This window comes from Aquarana catesbeiana, linkage group LG10 (assembly GCF_042186555.1).
Source record: "Aquarana catesbeiana isolate 2022-GZ linkage group LG10, ASM4218655v1, whole genome shotgun sequence".
NCBI lineage: Eukaryota > Metazoa > Chordata > Amphibia > Anura > Ranidae > Aquarana > Aquarana catesbeiana.
The window spans coordinates 221,274,278-221,292,223 of NC_133333.1; the positions used below are offsets into that span (position 1 = coordinate 221,274,278).

Here is a 17,946-nt window from a genome sequence, read left to right on the forward strand (position 1 = left end):
ATCAGAAATTCCCGGATCGTCTCAAGCTCCTCGTTTCGGATACTCAGGGTCACCTGGAATCCCCTCCTGGCTGGCTCGCCATGCTGACTCGGTTAAATTGATGATAGGCAACTCCTATCCTCATATTGATTAGTGGTTCCAAATTAATAATAACTACTGCAGTAGGGAACAGACACAAAAGATACACTCAGCGTCTTTACAAATAACTGTTCTGCTTTATTATGACGCAATTGAAGGTTTTTATGCACATGATTACGTAGGTATCACATTAATATTACAATTGTACATTTATGGTAACAAGGGGCGTTACATAGGCAGGCTAATTCTAATCAGGACTCAAAAGAATGTAAACATGTACTGAAAACATTATTAGTGCTGTGTGCACAGTCAGGGCAGTGTACAATACATACAAAATACAATACAATTATATACAGAACTTACAAATTTCCATTACAAAAACTAAAATGGCATTTTAGTCAAAAGACTAAGACTAAAACCAAATTGAAATCTGACTTCAAACTTAACACTGGTCTGTAGTGCATGTTCATACCTCAATACCATAATAAATAACACATTAGATTTTTCACTCCAGCAGTATATAATGAGTTTGGAAATTGTAGAGAAATGTTAACTAATGCATTACAATTTAATTACACTCATTAGATTTTAGATGACTTTTAGATGACTAAAATATACTGGAGATTTAGTCGACTAAATACGACTAAAACTAAAATAATTGCAGAAGACTAAAATGGGACTAAAACTATAATGCCATTTAAGTCCTAAGACTAAAACTAAATCAAAATTTTCTGCCAAAATTAACACTGCCCACATTTCAGTCCGACTTCTGGAGCGATTTCAAAGACATCTGTGCGGCTTAATGCACAGATGTGTATTGAAATTTCCCCCCCCCCCAGGCGGCAAAAGTAGTGCAGGAACTACTTTTGGGAATCGGTGCGGTGCTGCAAAGTCGGCATCACACCAATACGGACGGTGTCGTTGCTGGCAATAATTGAACAAGCTGGCAAGCCTATAAATTCCAGCAAGCCTATAAATTGTGGGTAGTGGCAGTTTAGATATTAGTGTGTATGTCTTTGTGTATTGTCGTGTTTCCAGCTGCTATGTAGTGATAATTGACCAGCATGATGATTAATTTCCTAGGGTGAACGGGTAATATCTTGTACATTGTTCTTCTCTCCCTTGTCCCCCGTACTCCGTCATTAACCCCCAGTGTGGGGCATGGTTCTGGTGACAACTGTTTGAAGTTACATTTTTGGAGAGATTTCCTCTCACTTCATGTTGTGGCTGTGGAACCCTCTAGAGCAGTGATGGTGAACCTTGGCACCCCAGATGTTTTCAAACTACATTTCCCATGATGCTCAACTACACTGCAGAGTGCATGAGCATCATGGGAAATGTAGTTCCAAAACATCTGGGGTGCCAAGGTTCACCATCACTGGTCTAGAGGATATGAAACTTCCCTACACAGTCCAAAGCTTAAAGGAAAATGGTTTTAACTTTAGATACTTTAATTTCAAACTAAATTTCATATGACATTTAAAGGAGAGAGTTCAAATGAAAATGAAGGATCACAGAGCAAAATGGAGCCTGAATTTCCTCCGATTTACTGAACAGTGAAATTGTTTTTTTCATACGTCTCTTTGTCTTCATAAAGGTATTCAGCTCTATCAGGTACACAAATGCCCCATGCCCCAGTCAGAATCCTCAGGTAACCAAAATTAAGGAGCCTTCTAAAAAGTGATTCAAGAGACCATGTGACAGCTTTAAAACTGCTGGTATAAGTGCAGAAAAATTAGATACTTTGAATGCTTAGATTCAGGATTATTCTTTAAAGTAACTATTTTTTGTTCACTTATAATCTTCCTTCTTTTTTTTATTTTCCATGCACATAAATGGGGTATTCAAAGTGAACACAGCTTCACTTCTTTCCCAAATTAAGATGATATTTACTTGGCATAGTGAACATGTTTAATTCTTTAGTAAATTAACCATTCTAATGAACTTGCATGCATTTAACATAAGGGAATATGTCTGATGAGGGTCTAGTTTGATTTCACATTCAGATAATTTTCTCATATCTCAATATTTCTCATCTGCATCCAGCGACTTTGCTTTTGCTCTCCTCGTACACTTCATTATTGCTAGTCAGAAGCTGCAATTTTTGAAGGAGCAGAAACCTGTGTGATCATTTGTGAATTAACTTTTATATATAAAATCAATATTTTAATAAGTCTGTGGTAAATTCAGCTGATCTGTGCGGTAAAGCTTTAAGTAAATTAAAAACCAAATTTTCAGTTATAATAATTTGCAGATAATGGCGTGTAATCAAAAGAGCGCATGTTATCCTGCAGTGCACTGACCTTTATGTCATTAGCAGAGAAGTTATGGAGTATTGTTCCATAGACTGACCCTAGCAGTAAACCTTATATGAAGGTACAAAGTAATGGTCCGAAGACTGACCCCAGGGTGACTCTAATGTGATTCTACAAAGTTTTGGTCCAAAGACTGACACTGGGTGTGACCCCAATGTGAAGTTAGAGTATTGGTCCAAAGAATGACCCCAAGAGGTGACCCTAATTTAAAGATGCAGAGTATTGGTTCAAAAGATGACCCTAGTGTGAAGCTACACGTAATGGTCCAAAGACTGACCCCAGGTGTGACCCCAATGTGAACTTGGAGTATTGGTCCAAAGTCTGAACCCAGTGTGAAATCACAGAGTATTGGTCCAAAGGTGTTAACCTCAGGGGATAACCATAATGTGGTTCAAAGACTGACCCCAGGTGTGACCCCTCATGTGAACTTGCAGAGTATTAGTTCAAAGGTTGATCCCAGGGCTAAACCTAATGTGATCTAAGGACTGACCCTAAGGGTAGACCTCACTTGAAAGTTACAGAATGTTGGTCCAAAGACTCTCTAATTCACCCCGATTCTAGTCACCCCGAGTCTAAATGACTTGGGGTGACAGTAATGTCAGTGTCAAGACTTGAAAATTTCTGTTCACAGACTCTCTTCATCCAGTCTGACAGAGCTTGAGCTATTTTGCAAAAAAGAATGGGCAAAATATCACTCTCTAGATGAGAAAAGCTGGTAGAGACAACCCTAAAAAGACTTGCAGCTGCAATTACAGTGAAAGGTGTTTCTACAAAGTATTGACTCAGGGAGGCTGAATACAAATGCACGCCACACTTTTCACATATTTATTTGTAAAACATTTTAAAAACCATTTATCATTTTCCGTCCACTTCACAATTATGTGCCACTTTGTGTTGGTCCATCACATAAAATCTCAATAAAATACATTTACGTATTTGGTTGTAACATGATAAAAAGTAGAAAATTTCAAGGGGTATGAATGAATAGAATAGAGCCAAATCCCATCTACCCTACCTTGGATACACCTTTTTTACCCAATAACTCAATTATTGAAGCTGGAGGAATTGGAGAGCTGTCCTTGCAAGGCCTTCTCTACATACCGCAATTCTACTAAGGTCAGCTGCTGAAGGACTTTCAAACATTTAAGAGGAACTCGGTCTGCCCAATAAATGCTTCTTTCAGTATTGCAGCTGGATGTCATGCCATCCAGGCACAAGCCAAATTGACCTCATGAGTTTCTACCACACCTACTATCCTTAAAGTAGAACTATAGGAAAAACTTTATTTTTAATTTTGGATAGTGTAAGGGAGGGTTATAACCCCTGTAAGGTTTATTCTTGCCATCTTTGTCCCATTGGGGAGATTCAGCTTCACTTCCTGTCCCATAGTCAAACAGGAAGTGAGAGGAAATCCCTGAAAATGAAGGCAATCTCTTGGGGACCCCAGGGCACCAGAACTAGTGTGTCCATTGGAAAATTTACCCTCTATTACTTTTCTGGGGACAACCCAAAATGTGGTAAACAGAACAAATAGAGAGGGTGAATCTTCTTAACGGGTGCATAGACAGCAATATAAACTGACAGGTATTCAAATCCATCTCCCCTCTATCGAAAACAAAAACAAAAAAAAAGTTTCCCCTTTTAGTTTCACTTTACCATACTTTCCTCTGCTTCTAAATGGGAAAAGATATCTGAACAGCTCACTGATACAACAGTTGTCAAAATCCCTCTTCTGAACATACTGGCAGTCGGATATAAGCCGGAATGATGATGAAGAGTGGGTGGATGTCCTCAATAATGTGTTAAAGGTGTCTCTCTCTCTGCCACCCAGGAACCTACCCAACTTTTTAGTATACACTGGACATACCCCTTCATGTCCACGTTATGAAGTCTATAGTAGTACACTGATACACATGATGTGGCAATGCCCCAAACTAACCAGGTACTGGACCCTTGTTCTGGACACCATAAATAAGGTATTTACAACTACATTGCCGTTGGTTTCTAAGATCTTCATATTAGGTTGGCCAGACGACGATCTCTTTACACTGCCCATATATACAGCAATCCTTCGCTTGTTACATTGAGCATTAAAGCTTAAAGCCCAGGTGTGGATTTCTCCAGCCTTACCCCCCCCCAAAACTAATGCTCTATGGGTGAGAACAGTCAATGATGTCCTGGTCCGGAAACAGTTAACGTACCAACAAAAGGGAATACCCTTCTGTCGAGGCTGGCCTCAGCCCTCCATTCTCAGTGAAGCTGTGTTCCTGTTACAGACTTGCCTGGCTGACGTCCCTTCTGGTTCCTGATCCTGTTTGCTGTCTCTGACTACGCTGATCTCTGGCTTCCCAATTTACAGGTTTGCACTGACTACCTGCTTTGATTACAGAACCCTGGCTATGTTTTGACTACGTTTACTATTTGTACCATTTTTACCACTATATTTAAAGGTGTGATTTTTACTGCATTTTCTGTCTCATGGTTCTTGACAGTAGGCGAAGGCCATGAATTCAGAAGATGCAGGCAATCCACCTACTGGTAATATTTTTTCCAGATTGAATAAGTAGGATCACTGCATGGATCAGTTTGCCATAGCATTACAGATGCTCCTGATTCGCATTGTTCAACTGGATCCTTCCACTGTTGCTGTTCCGGTACAAAAAGGTGGGGGAACCTGTCCCTGCTGCTGCTCCAGTCTCTGTGCAGGCACCCGCCTTGAATATTACCTCTGTAAGAGGTATGTCTGGTTCTGCTCCGCTCCCCCAGTAATTTGGGGGAGATCCATTTCAATGCAGAGGGCTTCTCAACTAGGTTGGGATATACTTTGAGATGCTTCCCCAGGCATTCCCCACGGACAAAAGCAAAGTAGGCTTCATCATTGCTTTGCTTTCTGATAGAGCCTTGCCTTGGGCAAACCCTCTATGGGAGATGCAAAAACTCATTGTCCTGAGTTACCCAGAGTTTGTGGCTTCCTTTAAATGGGTATTTGACGTTCCTGCTCGCTCCACTTCTGCTGCCAAGAGCCTCATGTCCATCAAACAAAATACCAGAACTGTTGCTGATTATGCCATCGAATTCCATACTCTGGCAGCAGAAGTCGCTTGGAGCAATGAGGCCCTTGTGGTAGCTTTTTCTCATGGTCTCTCAGATAACATCAAAGATGAGATAGCAGCCCGAGACATACCTACAAATCTGGAGAAGTTGATCATGTTTACCATTCTGATTAACTCCAGACTCCGAGAGAAACCTTCTTATAACCAGTCCCAGACCAGCCGCCGTAGTTACACGTAGCTATACATCGCGCGCGTTGCCCCTAGACGGCTTGCTTCAGAACCGATCAATCTCCAGGCCCAGGCCAATGGTTTCTGGCCTGGACCTGGTGATCGGTCCTGGTGAATGAAATCCTTCCCCTGCATGTGTAAGTGTAAAACACAGCAGGGGAAGTAATGTCATCTCTCCTCATGGAACTTTTCCGTTCCAGAGAGAGGAGAGAAGACATCTCAGAGTAAGTGCACCAACACTACACTGACACCAGTTCACGTAGGTACACTTGTCACCCCCCCCCCCCCTCCCCCCGTCAACCCCTTCAACCCTGTCACTGTGCCACCCAGTGCAGTGTTCATATTTTTTTTTTATCACTGTACTGTGTCATTAGTGACAAAAATCAGTGTTATGTTACTTAGGGGGGGTCCCTAGACCTATATAACAAAGGTTTAACCCCTTGATCAGTATCAATCGATCAGTGTCAATTACAACAACACTAAACACGTAACTGCAGCATTTGCAGAGTCAGGCCTGATCCCTGCGAATGCTAACAGTTTTGTTTTTTTTGTAGCGTTTGAAGCAGTCGCTGACAGTCAGGTGCTCCTTTTCCTGTGAGTCTCACTACTGTACTAGTAAATTTAGAGACCAAAATGTAAAATCGAAGGTACAGTAGTGAAGAGGCCTACACGTTTCTGAGCATGACAGATAGTGAAGAGAAAGTCACCCTTCTGTCAGATTCAGGCTCAGCCGGTAGCAGCGACACCCTGACAGATAGCTCTGACGACTGAGTAGTGGTCCCTGCCAAGGTCAGGCATACCTGACCTCATTCTTCTGCTGTCATTCAGGTAAAGAACCGCAGGGCTTCCGTATGGAGCAGGGAGCCAGTATCAGGCTCAGCCTTCTGGTGAACTGGCAAGCACCAGTGGCCTAGTACATCCTGGTCATACATCCAGCACTGGAGTAACACTTAGTGATGTGGCGAGTCCCATAAGTACAGATCAAGCTGTTGAGGTAGCTAGCACGAGTAGTGTCCCGCAGCCACCAAGAAGAAGACAAACATAGGCCCATCGAGCCTATAGTGCCCTTCCTGCTGCATTTTCCAATCCTAATTGGGAGCCCACCACTTCTGCAGCACCCGTACTTCCCCCATTTACTGGCCAACCCAGAATTCAGGTGGAAACAGTTGTTTTTATCGTCACTAGATTTTTTCACAGAAGATCTCTATAGAGCTATTGTGGACCAAAGCAATTTGTATGCTGGTCAATTCATTGCTGCTAATCCCCAGTTGACCCTTGCCAGAGATTGGAGACCTATTACAGGGTCTGTGGGACGTTGCAGGAAAATTACAATTTTTTTTTTGTTGCACAAAGTCATCACTAAATGATATATTTCTCAAACATGCCATGGGCATATGTGAAATTACACCCAAAATACATTATGCAGCTTCTCCTGTATACCACATGTGTGAGACTTTTTGGGAGCCTAGCTGTGTAAAGGACCCCGAAAACCAACCACCGCCTTCAGGCTTTTTAAGGGCGTAAAATGGTGGTTTCACTTCCTCACTACCTCACTACCTATCACAGTTTCGGAGGCCATGAAATGTCATGATAGCACAACCCCCCCCCCCCAAAATGATCCCATTTTAGAAAGAAGACACTTCATGCTATTTGCTGAGAGGTATGTTGAGTCAATGGAATATTTTATATTTTGCCACAAGTTTCTGGATAACTATTTTTTTTTTTACAGAAAGTTGTCACTAAATGATATATTGCTCAAACATGCCATGGGCATATGTGAAATTACACCCCAAGATACATTCTGTTGCTTCTCCTAGGGTCATATGGAGGGGTTGTGCTATCTGGGCATTTTTATGGCCTTCGAAACTGTGATAGGTAGTGAGGAGTGAAATCAAAAATTTACGCCCTTAGAAATCCTGAAGGTGGTGCCTGGTTTTCGGGGTCCTGTACGCAGCTAGGCTCCCAAAAAGTCTCACACGCGTGGTATCCCCATACTCAGGAGCAGCAGCAGAATGTATTTTGGGGTGTAATTCCACATATAACCATGGCATGTGTGAGCAATAAATCATTTAGTGACAACTTGGTGTAATGTTTTTGTTTTGTCATTTTTCAATCACTTGTGACAAAAAAATAAATATTTAATGGGCTCAACAAGCTTCTCAGCAATTTCCTTTGGGTGTCTACTTTCCAAAATGGGGTCATTTTGGGGGGTTTGTACTGCCCTGCCATTTTAGCACCTCAAGAAATGAGATAGGCAGTCATAAACTAAAATCTGCATAAATTCCAGAAAATGTACCATATTATGTGGACGCTATAACGTTTGCACAAACCAACAAATGTACGCTTATTGATATTTTTTTTTACCAAAGACATGGCTGTATACATTTTGGCCTTAATGTATGACTAAAATTGAGTTTATTGGATTTTCTCTTATAACAAAAAGTCGAAAATATCATTTTTTTTTCAAAATTTTCGGTCTTTTTCCATTTATATCGCAAAAAATAAAATTCGCAGAGGCAATCAAAGGAAAGCTCTATTTGTGGGGAAAAAAAAGCATGCAAATTTCGTTTGGATACAACATTACATGACCGCGCAATTACCAGTTAAAGCAGCGCTGTGCCAAATTGTAAAAAGTGCTCTGGTCATTGAGCAGCTTAATCTTCCGGGACTAAAGTGGTTAAGGAGCACTTGCGGAAGCCTCCTGTACGTTTGGCTCTGAGCTTTGTAGTCCCAACCTCGCCTCCCTCACCTCCCATGCCTCCTGGTACTGAGTCTGCGAGTGAAGTAGAACCCATGCAGTTGGGCTTCACACGTCTCTCTGCGGAGGAGAGGGTCTTTAGGAGGAGGGAGAGATTGTACCTTTATTGTGGCCAGGCAGGTCACTTGTTGAAGTCCTGTCCTACCCATCCGGGAAACGCTTGCACCTGAGGTCCTGTAGGTTACAGACCTTAGGTGGCGTTATTATGTCCCCAGTTATCCTGAAAGGTAAGCCTTTTGTTCCGGTTACCCTTTCTTGGTCTGAGCCATCCTTCGAGACACAGGCTTTAATCGACTCCGGGACTGCAGGCTTGTTCATAAATAGTACATTTGTGCCTAAGCATTCAATTCTGCTGCAGCTTCATGCCACTCCACTTGCCATCGAGGCTATTGATGGGAGACCTCTTGTCAAGTCTGTAGTGTGAGGCCGGGTTGCTGAGAGGGCGTCCCTTGCGGCTGAGTGCAGCGCGTCCCTGGATTTGGGTACAGGGAATGCGATGCACAGAGGTGCACGGGTTGCCAGGAATACTGCAAGCTGGCTGGTTGGCTGTAAGTAGCTAGAGTGCGTTGTGGCAGCCGTGTGGAGAGATGTCCTGAGCGGTAACAGCAGGGTAAACCAGGAACAGGGTCCGCAGCCAGGCCAGGGGTCAGATACCAAAAGACAGTCCGAGAGAGGTACAGGAACAAGCCGGGTCATACACAGAGGGCAGAAGATCGGAGAGTAGTCAGCCAAGCCGGGGTCAGAGCGAGGAGATAAACAGGAACACAGGTCAAGCCAAGCAGAGGTCAAGCAGGAGTCTTCAGAGTATACAAGGCACAGGAACACAGGAGCTGTTTTATAATCCAGCAAACTGCAAGTGTCAGTGGCAGGTTTAAATAGGCTGGGGGGGTGTGCCCACAAGATCAGGGTGTGAGCGTGCACGTGTGCGCGCATTGGCGCGCACAGACTGCTGTGGTCCAGCTATCGTGCATCTGCGTGCGCGCAGGTGCACAGAAACTCACCTGGCACCACCATGATGGTTACTGGTGGAATTGCCTACAACATGGCCATTTCACTGACAGTGCCCCCCCCCAGGGGAAACCTCCGGATGCCCAACCGGGTCCATCTTTCGGGGTAACGAACTCGGAATCTCTGCAAAAGTCTAGGACCATGTTTATTGGCTGCAGGTTCCCAAGAACTTTCTTCTGCTGGGTAACCCTTCCACTTTATAAGAAACTGAATGATCCTACCTCTCCGGTGGCAGTCCAGGATGGCCTCAACTTCATACTCTGTTTCATCTCCCACAGAAACTGGAGGCGGAGGATCTTCTTAACTTCCTGAAAAAGGACTAGAGATAACAGCTTTAAGTAAGGAGACAAGAAACACAGGGTGTACTTTATAAGAACTTGGAAGTGACAGTTCAAAAGCTACTGGATTAATCTCCCGTCTAATCTTGAATGGGACGATAAATCTTGGTCCCAGTTTCCGGGAGGGACAAGGAAGTTTAAGATTTGCCGAAGAGAGCCAAACCTCATCTCCAACCTTAAAGCTAGGGCTCTCTCCCTTCTTCTTGTCATATTGTTCCTTGTAGTCCTCTTGGGCCTTTTGCATGGTTAACCTGAGAGTTTGATAGTTAGCCTGAATGGATTTTATCCTGTCTTCAACTGCTGGGATTGAGGTCTCTGGAATGACATTAGGTAGAAATGAAGGATGGAACCCATAGTTGGCTCAAAACGGCGATTGATCGGTGGTTGAGTGCACTGTATTATTGTATGCGAACTCCGCACAGGGGAATAACAAGGACCAGTCTTCCTGGGAATGGAGCAGAAACAGCGTAAATATTGTTCTAAGGTCTGATTAGTCCTTTCAGTCTGACCGTTGCTCTGGGGGTGATAGGCAGAGGATAGGCAAACTTTAATAGACAAAACTTTGCAGAGCTCTCTCCAAAATCGGGAAGTAAATCGGACCCCTCTATCAGACACAATACTGTCAGGAAGGCCGTGAAGTCTAACTATCTCTCTTATGAAGGCTTTTGCTGTGTCTGCAGCGGAAGGAGTACCTATCATAGGCATGAAGTGTGACATCTTGGACAGACGGTCTACAACAACTAGGATCGTTGTGAATCTTTCAGAGGGGGCAGCTCTACTATGAAGTCCATAGATATATTCCTCCATGGTTGTTCTGGTACCGGCAAAGGATGTAGCAGACCCCAAGACTTAATGTTGGACCCTTGTTTCGCTGGCAGGTAGTGCAGGAGCTTACATACTTTTTGCAATCAGTTTTCAAGGTAGGCCACCAAAAGGATCGCTGAATAAGATCCATAGTTTTCCGTACACCGAAGTGGCCAGCAAGTTGATGATCATGTAAAGTTTGTACGACCTGGATTCTGGCTTGTTGTGGGACAAAGATCTTGTCCTGATACCAGAGATACCCCCCCTGGCTTCTTAGAGAGGAAGTCTCTGGTTCCTTGCATTGGAGGGAAGCCTGTTCAAGAGAAGACCTTAGATCAGGTTGAATCAAAAGAAAGTTCTGTGGAGACAAGATCGTACTGGATGTTGTTTCTTCTGGGGTATCAGGAAACATTCGGGATAAAGCATCGGCCTTGCCGTTCTTGGAGCCAGGGCAGTAGGTGATGTGAAAGTTGAATCGTGAAAAGAACAGAGCCCAGCGAGTTTGATGGGGTCTCAGGCGTTTGGCAGTGCGGAGATGCTTGAGGTTTCTGTGATTGGTGAATATCATTATAGGGTGCGTGGCTCCCTCAAGAAGGTATCTCCACTCTTCTAAGGCTGTCTTAATGGCCAGAAGCTCACGATCACCCACATCGTAATTCCTCTCGGGCTGGCTCATTTTCCGGGAGGAGAAGGCCACAGGGTAAAGCAGAGGCTTGGGTCCCAGGCGCTGTGAAAGTACTGCTCCTGTAGCTACCTCTGAGGCATCGACCTCTAAAATATAGGACAGGGAAGGATCAGGATGTTGAAGAATTGGTGCAGAAGTAAACTAAGACTTCAGTTTCTCAAAGGCAGATTGGGCTTCGGAGGACCACAGGAAGCGAACATGTAGGCGGGTTACTTGGGTTATGGGCGAGATGATGAAAGAAAAGTTCCTTATAAACCTTCTATTGAAGTTTGCAAACCCTACAAACCTTTGTACACCCTTCTTGTCTGACGGAGTTGGCCAGTCTAGGATTGCCTGCACTTTCTGTGGATTCATAGCTACACCACCGGTAGAGATGATGAGCCCTAGGAATTGTATGGATTTCTTTTTAAAGTCACACTTTTCTGCTTTTGCGTAAAGTCCGTGTTTTCTTAGTGTGAGTAATACTGTCTTCCGATGGAGCTCCAATGGCCGTAGGGGCTCTTCACCATGAGACTATCCAATTTCAAGTTATTTCCTCATCCCATTACCCGGCAGTTATTGGTTATCCTTGGTTACAACCCCTCTTTTGATTGGCTTCGGGCTGAGGTTTTTTTCCTGGTTGCCACAATGCAGTAAGACATGTTGCAGTAAGAAAGTGGCCAAGGTCTTTTGCACCTCTTCACTCACCTCCCTCCCAGAGGAGTACCGCTAATTGGTGATGTATTTGACAAAGGTCAAGGCGGTAGTTTGCCTCAACACCGGTTTTATGATTCCGCAAGTGACCTTCAATCTGCTGCCATGCCTCCTCGTGGCTGGGTTTACCCTTTCGCCCTCGGAGGATAAAGCCATGTAGGACTATGTTGACTATGTTGCATTACGAATACCTCATAATGCCATTTGATCTTTGCAACGCTCCTGCAGTTTTTCAGGAATTCATCAACGACGTCCCCCGAGATATGTTGCAGCAATGTGTGGTGGTTTACGATGACATTCTCATATATTCTAATTCCCTAAAGAGCCACCACACAGATGTCTCACGTGTGCTACAGAAGCTAAAAGATAATACCTGTATTGCAAGTTGAAAAAGTGCGAGTTCCATCATGAATAGTTTACATTTCTGGGTAATGTCATTTCTACTGCTGGTTTTTCGATGGACCCAGAGAAACTATCTGCAGTTCTACAGTGGCTTCCACCCATAGGTCTATGTGTGCTACAACGTTTTCTTGGCTTTAGTTTATTCGTAACTTCTCTTCTCTGGTCAAACCCCTGACTGATATGACCAGAAAGCACGGTAAGTCACAGAATTGGTCTCCGGATTCCATTAAAGCCTTTGAGTCTCTCAAAGCTGCCTTTGTTTCAGCTCCTGTGTTGGCACATTACCCTTAATTCTTGGCACCACAGTTTATTGTGCCTTTACGTATTCTCCTTAAAATCAACCCAGCGGCTTGTGCATTAGACCTTCCTTCTAACATGCGTATTTCAAATGTATTTCATGTCTCCTTTTTGAAACCCTTGGTGTGCAACCGCTTCACCCCCACAGTACCATGTCCTCGCCCGGTTCAGGTTGAGAACCATGAGCAGTATGAGATACAATCAATCATTGACTCCCGCAGGGTTCGTGGGCGCATACAGATGAGAAGCGCTCTTGGGTATCATCTTCGGAAGTACATGCTCCTGTCGTCTTCTGTGGTTTCCATAGACATTTTCCCCTCAAACATGGTGGCCCTCCGAGAGGGAGGGGGCTTTGAGGAGGGGTTACTGTCAGGGCTGGGCTCAGCCGTCCCTTCTCAGTGCTCAGCTGTCAGTTAATTGCCAGCACTCATCGATCCACAGTATTTCACCTGTTGATCATTTCCTGCTCATCAGCCAGCCCCTTCTGGCTATTTAAACTGCCTGGTTCATTTACATAGTTACATAGTAGATGAGGTTGAAAAAAGACACAAGTCCATCAAGTCCAACCTATGTGAGTGATTATATGTCAGTATTACATTGTATATCCCTGTATGTTGCGGTCGTTCGGGTGCTTATCCAATAGTTTCTTGAAACTATTGATGCCCCCCCCCGCTGAGACCACCACCTGTGAAAGGGAATTCCACATCCTTGCTGCTCTTACAGTAAAGAACCCTCTACATAGTTTAAGATTAAACCTCTTTTCTTCTAATTTTAATGAGTGGCCACGTGTCTTGTTAAACTCCATTCTGCGAAAAAGTTTTATCCCTATTGTGGGGTCACCAGTATGGTATTTGTTTATTGAAATCATATCCCCTCTCAAGCGTCTCTTCTCCAGGGAGAATAAGTTCAGTGCTTGCGACCTTTCCTCATAACTAATATCCTCCAGACCCTTTATTAGCTTTGTTGCCCTTCTTTGTACTCACTCCATTTCCAGTACATCCTTCCTGAGGACTGGTGCCCAGAACTGGACAGCATACTCTAGGTGCGGCCGGACCAGAGTCTTGTAGAGAGGGAGAGTTCTCGTTTTATCTCTGGAATTAATCCCCTTTTTAATGCATGCCAATATTCTGTTTGCTTTGTTAGCAGCAGCTTGGCATTGCATCATCTACTAGGGCCCCCAGGTCATTTTCCATCCTAGATTCCCCCAGAGGTTCTCCCCCCAGTGTATAGATTGCATGCATATTTTTGCCACCCAAATGCATTATTTTACATTTTTCTACATTTAACCTCATTTGCCATGTAGTTGGCCACCCCATTAATTTGTTCAGACCTTTCTGCAAGGTTTCCAAATCCTGCAGAGAAGTTATAGCCCTGCTTAGCTTAGAATCCTCCTCAAATACATTGATTGAACTGTTTACTCCATCCTCCAGGTCGTTTATGAACAAATTAAACAGAATTGGTCCCAGCACAGAACCCTGCGGGACCCCACTACCCACCCCTGACCAATCCTGAGTACTTCCTGCATGTATCACCACCCTCTGAGCTTGCCCTTGTAGCCAGTTTTCAATCTATGTACTCACCCTATGATCCATGCCAATGGACCTTATTTTGTACAGTAAACGTTTATGGGGAACTGTGTTGAATGCGTTTGCAAAATCCAGATACACCACGTCTACTGGCCTTCCTTTATCTAGATGGCAACTCACCTCCTCATAGAAGGTTAATAGATTGGTTTGGCAAGAACGATTCTTCATGAATCCATGCTGATTACTGCTAATGATACTGTTCTCATTACTAAAATATTGTATATAGTCCCTTATCATCCCCTCAAAGAGTTTACATACTATTGATGTTAGGCTAACTGGTCTGTAATTCCCAGGGATGTGTTTTGGGCCCTTTTTAAGTATTGGTGCTACATTGGCTTTTCTCCAATCAGCTGGTACCATTCCAGTCAGTAGACTGTCAGTAAAAATTAGGAACAATGGTCTGGCAATTACTTGACCGAGTTCCCTAAGTACCCTCGGTTGCAAGCCATCTGGTTCCGGTGATTTATTAATCTTAAGTTTCCAAAGTCTAATTTTAATTCTGTCCTCTGTTAACCATGGAGGTGCTTCCTGTGTCATGAGGATAAACACTGCAGTTTTGGTTACTGAAGCCCCCCGATTCCCTCGTGAAGACTGAGAAGAAGAATAAATTCAATACCTTCGCCATCTCCCCATCCTTTGTAACCAGATGTCCTTCCTCATTCTTTATGGGGCCAATATGGTCTGTCCTCCCTTTTTTACTGTTTACATACTTAAAGAATTTCTTGGGATTTTTTTGCTCTCCTGCAATATGTCTTTCGTGTTCTATCTTAGCTGCCCTAATTGCACCCTTACATTTCTTGTTCCATTCTTTATAAAGTCTGAATGCTGATGATGATCCCTCAACCTTGTATTTTTTGAAGGCCTTCTCCTTTGCTTTTATATGCATTTTACATTGGAGTTAAGCCATCCAGGACATTTGTTCGCTCTTTTAAATGTATTACTCAATGGGATGCATTGGCTAATGCCCTTATTTAATATGCTCTTAAAGCAAACCAATCTCTCCTCCATGTTCTTTGTTCCTAAGATTTTATCCCAATTTATGCCTTCTAGCAAGGTTTGTAGTTAAGGGAAGTTGGCTCTTTTGAAATTTAGTGTCTTTGTAGTCCCCTTATGTTTCCTATTTGTGTGATTTATACTGAAGCCAATTGACCTGTGATCGCTGTTACCTAAATTGCCCCGTATTTCCACATCCGTGATCAGGTCTGTATTGTTGGTAATCAGTAGATCCAGTAATGCTTTATTTCTAGTTGGTGTGTCTACCATCTGACCCATACAATTGTCCTGCAAGACATTTAGGAACTGGCGAGCCTTAGATGAATGCGCGGTTCCCTCAGCCCAGTTTTATGTCTGGATAATTAAAATCCCCCATAATGATAACACTTCCCATCCTTGCTGCTAATCCAAATTGTGATGGGAGATCTGTCTCCCCTTCCACCCTCAGGTTAGGGGGCCTATAGCATAGTATTATTTTCCCCTTAGCTTCATCCCTTTGGAGCTCTACCCATAAGGATTCCACCTCCTCCTTAGCTCCCTTAGTGATGTCATCTCTCACATTTACTTGTACATTATTCTTGATCTATAGGCATACCCCTCCCCCTTTTTTACCCTCTCTATCCTTGCGATAAAGGGTAAACCCTTGAATGTTTGCCAGACAATTATGAGAGCTGTTGATCCAGGTCCCTGAAATTCCCACAAAATCCAAATCCTCCTCATACAACAGTATCTCTAGTTCACCCATCTTGTCTGCCATGCTCCTGGCATTGGTGAACATGCCACGTAGTTTAGACCGGTCGCATATTATCCTCTTATTGGGTGTTCTGAGATTGCAACTAGGACTTGCTACTATACTTACCTTGGGTTTATGTGCTTTGGTCAACCTACCACTAATGCCCCCAATACTACCCTCTGGAATATGTTCCACGCTGACTATCTCTACCTCTGGACCCTCCCCCCCCATCGACTAGTTTAAAAACTCCTCTATTTCTCTCATGCCTTCGCCTTGGTCAACATATCTGAAGATTCTTTGTTGTGTTCCTGTTAAAGACTTGCCTGGCTGACGTCCCTTTTGGTGGGGAGGATGCATTTACTTTAATTGCAACTATCATGTTGGAATATATGTACAGTTATGCATATTTTATTCTCAAATAACATTTTATTATTGTTCGTGTTTGCAATACAGTATAAAGAAGCATATAAAGTCACAAGTATAAATCGTAGTATACATTTTTGCTGTCAAACATTTACGCAAAAAAGAAATTACTAAGGTTGTGCTAACTGAAAGTGGCATGTTATCATCCAACATTTATCAATTCTTTTGTCAGGTATGAATCGCTGTTTCATTTATTAAACTGTAACATATTGTCATTGACTAAGAGTCACAAGAGTATGCAGCATTAGGAGATAGAAGGGGGAAAGAAAGAGAAGAAGGGTTAAAGAAGTCATCTAGATGAGGTTATTACCTGGTTATGGTGGGTCCTCCCGAAGATGCCATAGCTCCAAGACCCTGTTGTGCCTCCAATCTATCCTGCATCCTAGCCGTCATTTTCTCCATCAGTTCAACATCTTTAATTCTGGAGTAAAGATCTGCAGCAGAGGGTGGAGTGTGGCGTTTCAGGTTTAGGGCTATGAGGCAGCGTGCGGCTGTGAGTACATGACGCACTAATTTCTTATATGGTGTAGGGAGCTTTAGCGGTGATAGGCCTAATAAGAAGAATTTTGGGGTCGCCTGGACTTGTGTTTCCAGAAGGTGGTTTAGTAGCTGCTGAACCATGGTCCAGTATGGGGTAGTTATGCATATTTTATGGTCTGTTATATACTATATGACTTTTCCTCATGAATTTATATGTATATGTCAATAAATACTATTATTAATTTCACCTTCCAAGTCCCAACCCTTTCCTTCTAAACAATTTATAGGGATGGAGCCACATGACGATACAAGGTCATGGCCTCATTTAAAGACCCGCCCGTTCTCCTTTTTATTCGCTTCTGGTTCCTGATCCTGTTTGCTGTCTCTGACTACGCTGATCTCTGGCTTCCTAATGTACTAGCTTGCATTGACTACCCGCTTTGAATACCGAACCCTGGCTATGTTTTGACTACTTTACTATTTGTACCATTTTTACCACTATATTTAAAGGTATGATTTTTACTGCATTTTCTGTCTTCGTCTGATTCATGGTTCCTGATACCTTGCAAATTTACAAAACTATGCAATAATTAGATAGGAGTCCAGAGATTGGCTCCTCCATAATTAATTAGTAACAGGCTTTTGGGCTGATTTATAGGAACCAAAGCATGGAGACATTGATTTCCCTCTGTCTCTATAGTCTATCACACAAGTGACAGCTAGACATGTTGTGCAGGATGAAAAAATTTGTTTCATTTAGTTTCGTTTCGATTCGTTAATTCGTTATTTAACTAAATTCGTTTAGTTAAATTTGTTGCATTCATTATATTCATTTTCGGGATTCATTTAGTTTCGTATTCAAATTTGAAAAATTCGCCCGTATTCGAAAAAAAAATATCAGATTCGAAAAAAAAACTATCAAATTCGAAAAAATTCTCCCGCATTCAAAAAAAATTTGACAGAATTTGACAAAGTAAACTATATATAACCATTTTGTGAAATTCGAAATTCAAGTGAATTTGAATAGAATAGAAAATAATAGCATAGAAAAACAATAGAACAAAATAGAAAA

General features: G+C 42.9%; 1 protein-coding gene across 2 annotated transcripts in view; it reads left to right on the forward strand.

Moving 5' to 3' along the window:
- Nucleotides 1-17,401, forward strand: part of NTM (neurotrimin) — a 1,068,699-nt gene extending 1,051,298 nt beyond the window's left edge. For both annotated transcript variants that reach the window (XM_073603335.1, XM_073603340.1), the window contains one exon: nt 17,162-17,401. In XM_073603335.1, the coding sequence (XP_073459436.1) occupies nt 17,162-17,244 (83 nt within the window). In that variant the 3' untranslated portion in view covers nt 17,245-17,401. The remainder of the gene's footprint in view (nt 1-17,161) is intronic.
- The last annotated feature ends 545 nt before the right edge of the window (nt 17,402-17,946 follow it).